At 43.5% G+C, this 4668-nt stretch overlaps 1 protein-coding gene across 1 annotated transcript; it reads right to left on the reverse strand.

Moving 5' to 3' along the window:
- Positions 1–894: 894 nt before the first annotated feature.
- LOC147427797 (GDP-L-galactose phosphorylase 1-like) lies at positions 895–3916 on the reverse strand. Its single transcript, XM_086497628.1, has 8 exons — positions 3643–3916; positions 2836–3281; positions 2627–2757; positions 2489–2548; positions 2113–2349; positions 1843–2028; positions 1511–1765; positions 895–1388 (listed from the first exon to the last, which is right to left on the reverse strand). The coding sequence occupies exons 2-8, from the start codon at positions 2927–2929 to the stop codon at positions 1047–1049; spliced, it is 1305 nt and encodes a 434-aa protein (XP_086353754.1). The 5' UTR covers positions 2930–3281; positions 3643–3916; the 3' UTR covers positions 895–1046.
- Between the last annotated feature and the right edge of the window lie 752 nt (positions 3917–4668).

Below are 4668 nucleotides of genomic sequence, written 5' to 3' on the forward strand. Positions count from 1 at the left end.
TCGCACATAACACAACACAACCATCACTTATTTCCCGCATATCCCAGCTCTCATTCACTATCTAGCTCTCTCAAAATGCACGACACTCACCAAGTTTCCTCTTTCGCGTCGACCCCAGTACAGTTCTCTTCTAGCCACATCGCTACTTCATGTAACATCATCCCTGTACAGCATAGGCACCACACATTGCTCAATTTCACTGACATATGCTTTGCCAAAGCTCACAAAAGGCATAACCCAAGGACACAACTGCGACAATACAGATGTCAATTGCTTAAAAAGGCAGAGGCAACAGCCCATCCGGACAAGGAGTCCAAGTTGGAGATCAAAAGTATGCAGAGTATGCAGTCCCATAAATGGCAAGTCTCCAAGAATAGAAGACTGGCAATGTCTTGAAAAGTGTGCCCTGTTACCAAGTGAATCCATTGCACATGTGCAACATCTCGTAAGAAATTTCATTCTCACAAGTTATCAAAGATTAAAACAATAGGAACAAAAGGGTTCATTCTCACAAGTTATCAAAGATTAAAACAATAGGAACAAAAGGATCAAGTCATCATTTTAAAACAAAAATAAAAGAAAAACAAAAGGACCCATATGAGGCTCTTAACTGAAAGGGCCCATTTACAAACTCAAAAGCCAAACCATATTCCAATGTTTCACATGCAAAAATAAGATATATGCCTGACGCTTCATTCAGAAGGCCAAAAACAATGGCTTTCAGAAAAACATGCGCTCAACTCCTTCCCCTTCATTCCTTTATTATGTCTTCATGGACATATATTTCGGAGGCATGCATCATAGAAGGGAATCATAACATCCAAAGTGACAGGAAATCATAACATCCAAAGCGACATGCAAGGCATAAAGGCGAGAAATATCACAACCAAAAAATGCACATACAATCACCTTTCTTTACAATTCTCATAGAATGATTAAAAATAAGCAATCCACCAAGTTTTTATAATCAATTCACCAAACCAATAAGCTACTAGACAGCTTTGAAAATATACTACAATACTTAAAGTTATATCCACATAATTTAGTTATATTTCAATCTCTAAACTGCAATTCTCCGGCCCAGCACTTCCAACAACGCCTACAGCAGCCTTACCCAGGAAGGAAACATCGCCACCCTCAACCACCTCGTTGCCAACTGGAGACCCACAAATAAGCTCACCGAGACAAGCAATCTTCAATTCATGAAAACTCTCTTCATCAAGCGACACCTCCGCCAGAAGCCTCCAAGCCAAATCCTCAGAAGCCCTCTCATAGTCTTCCTTGCGCTTCAGCACAATGTGGCCACTAATCTCCCATACTGCTGGATTTACTTGAGTTCCCAGAAGCGCTTGATCAACCTTGCCGCATGCCTGCCTTTCTGCATAGCACTACAATGCCCAAATCCAAGACAAATACTTCAATACCTCAAGTATAGAATAATCAAGCACTTCGCAGATCTCAAGTATAGGATAATCAAGAAAAGAAGAAAAGTTAAAAGGTAGGCGCTTGCTTGTGGAAACAGGTAGACCATTGATCCACAATCTGTAATCAGTATGTTGAATGGTATGTTCTTCTCTTGCAATATGCAGCAACATTTCCCCACCGAGGACGCAAGCTCGTCCAAACGATCGGCACTCTCAAACACAATCCCCCTTACTGGAAATTTCATCAATTCAGAAATCTTCACACCATTGTTCATCTTTCTGCTCACGAGAGTTTCCGATGGAGCCCGTTCGACAGGAAATGGAACTGCAAGATAATACGCCTGTGGACGCACAAAACTCTGTCAAAAAAAGGAGCAAAAGTTGTAACATTCTACATTAGTAGACCTTGAAAAAAGACCTGGAAGTGCAGATGATTGATAGTAGCAAAAGCGCCAAGGCTATTGTAACCCAATCGGAAGAACGGGTTTTTAGCTTCAACCGCCATGTTGATCGCAAGGAGAAGAGAATCCTCATCAATCCTCTGAGGGATTCGCGCTGTGATCTTCGGAACCAAAAGAATGTGCCCATACTCAATAGGGCTGACCTGAAAAGTCACAAGAACATACAACCTTTACGTAGTGATGTTGAAACCCTCAAAACTAAGAGAGAGCACAATGCAGAGTCTTACATTAATGATTACAGCATTTGTCCCCTCAACCACAGGTGCTTCAGGATAGAATTCTCCTTCATGAGAATCTCCACTTTCGACACAGAACAGAAGCTCTTCTTTTGCTGCTTTGGTGAAGTTGAACTTTGAAGGGTCAAAAGGCTGAAGAACCTGATCGACTCTAAACTCTGTGGGTCGCTTTTTTGAATGGCGACCCTCATTGAGCTGAGCAATGAACCCATACTCCCCAGGGAGGACCTGAAGAAAACATCTAAAAATTCAAGTCCTATGCTGTATGAGGACTAACCTTCATTTCGCAGGCTATAACATCATATCAAAAGAGACCCGGAGCAACAAAAAATAACATGTTCAAATTCTATGATGAAGAACAACTAACCTTGGTCTCGCAGGCTGTAACATCGTATCGAAAAAGACCCCGTGTGGCACGATCTTCCCACTAGCATTGATAGCAATGACCTTCAGTAAAGCTCTAAGATAATACAAAAAAGATCGCCTCAAGCATCTGCAATCCTACCTGTGCAAGAATCACCATGTCCAAAAACTCAGAGGACTTCTGCCAATCAAGATCCTCAGTCTTGGAACAGCTTTCATCACCAGGAGGAAAACGGAGCCTTCTTGGAAACTTAAACAAAGGCAGGGAAGATCCTGGTAAACCATGAGAAAGTATGAGATAAGAGTTCCTTCATCACAAAAGATAATAGCTGTAGATGCAAGGATCCATACCTGGGGCACAGCAATTACCAAGAGGCTCCTTCCCATTCTCAGCATCATACTGATTAATGGACAGAACAGTTTCTACACGCTGAATTGTCCGCATGATGCTGGGCCTTCACTCACTCACACCTCTTCAAAGAGAAGTAGGCAGGAGTGAGAGAGGCAATAAAGTCAAGGGATTGTCCTCCACCAGCCAAATATGTTAGGTCAGAAGGATGTCCTCCCTCAGATGGTAGGGCTCCACGACCACCGTGCACTGAAGGTGAGCTCAAGAGAGACCTAAACAGACTTCTCTTGCATGTCTCGTTATGCCCAGGATGTGGCTTCGCTCTGAAGGACAAAGCCGTCGTGACAACTTGAATTAGCACCAACTAGCCCTTGCTAGGCTAGCCAATGCCACCTTTCCGTGAAGCTTAAGCTCCAAAAGCCTAAATCTCATCAGTTCAATGACAAAACTGCAGAGCCATGAAAAAATCATGACAGGATTACAACGAGAAAGTCGTCATACAAGAAGACCTGATTTGTATCCATGTATGCGGCTGAACATAGACAACGACGCACTGGAAAACACTCAGAACAAAACCCAAAATCACGCTAAAGCAAGAAACATGCAAGCTGCTTGAACGCCATTTTTGGGTCTGAGTATATAGAATGTTCAGCCACATTTTGTGCTGTGTTTTCTTCTTTGAAACACTCAAATTCCAAGCTCCTGAGCAAATTCTTTGTTGAAGACAAACCCTATCCATGCAAAAGCGAAGAGACGAGACCTGGCAAGAAACCCTACCCATGCAGATCAGAGAAGAGAAGAGGCAAGACCTGGCAAGCATAAATTGTGTTTACTGAAAGCAGAGAGAGTTCACGATGGGCTCTTTCTGCTACGAGGAAGAAACTGCCCTTCTTCTCTGATCCTGCCGCTGACGATGAAGATGATGCTCTGCTGCTGCTGCTGTTGCCAAAAATTCACTGGCGGAGAGAGACGATAAGAGATGGAGATCCGATAAAGACGGCGTTTGCTTTACTACATACGGCGGGACGCTCCGTGTGTCTCTCTCGAAATGTATGCCCACCGTTGATCCCGCCCACAATCCCGCAGCTCTAAAATCAGACACGTGTTATACAACCACACCCTGCATGCCATGCCATGAACTTTTAATGAGAGTTAATAAGATGTTAATGTTAATGTTAATTTTTGGTTATTTGTACTCAGGATCGGAAGGACTTGTAACATAATATGCGGAAGGAAGTGACCCATTACACGTGTCACCTTCTAGGAGATGAAGGCTATAAGCCAAAAGTGGGGGAGCAAAAGAGAGAGCTCATAGGGGGAGCGAAGGAGAGAGAGAGAGGCCGCCAAAGGCAGCCGGTCGTGCTCATTACGTATATATGTGCTATACCTGACAAGATGGTCGACTGTATCTTTTTTTTAAATGTTGATTTGTTCTCAATGAATTAGGTGGATCCCTGCCACTCATCATTTATTCTGTCGCATATGTGAATCTGGAGCTAATTTGAAACGTCAACAATTCTTGCAAGGTGGGGATAGAAGAGGCATTTTCCAACTTTGTTGATTTCGACAAAGCTGAGACCCATGGGCAACGTTTGCTGACGAATGTCGAATGGGATTCTAGCATAAAGAGCCCTTCATACACGGCTCCTATACACGCTGTTGTTGCAAATGAAGGCAACGCATGTTCGCTCTGAGAACTGCCTGTAGCCAGTGCAAAAGGAGCTTTCATGATGTAGGGGGTGGTTGAGACATCCCCCAGCTAGAATGTGGCAGTCACTCTAGGTTAATGGCTCTTCTTCAGCACAACCTATCTCACAGGTTATGGGGCACGCAAG

Source organism: Adiantum capillus-veneris, chromosome 23 (genome assembly GCF_014529385.1).
Source record: "Adiantum capillus-veneris isolate H3 chromosome 23, ASM1452938v2, whole genome shotgun sequence".
In the NCBI taxonomy this organism is placed as follows: Eukaryota; Viridiplantae; Streptophyta; class Polypodiopsida; order Polypodiales; family Pteridaceae; genus Adiantum; species Adiantum capillus-veneris.

What these genes read in the sequence shown, in the direction of transcription:
- LOC147427797 (XM_086497628.1), bottom strand. Translation starts at nt 2,929, where the DNA reads ATGCGGACAATTCAGCGTGTAGAAACTGTTCTGTCCATTAATCAGTAT. An exon ending in ACATGGTGATTCTTGCACAG is followed by an intron (nt 2,549 to 2,626) that starts GTAGGATTGCAG and finishes TATCAATGCTAG; the next exon opens with TGGGAAGATCGTGCCACACG. An exon ending in TGGTCTACCTGTTTCCACAA is followed by an intron (nt 1,389 to 1,510) that starts GCAAGCGCCTAC and finishes TGGGCATTGTAG; the next exon opens with TGCTATGCAGAAAGGCAGGC.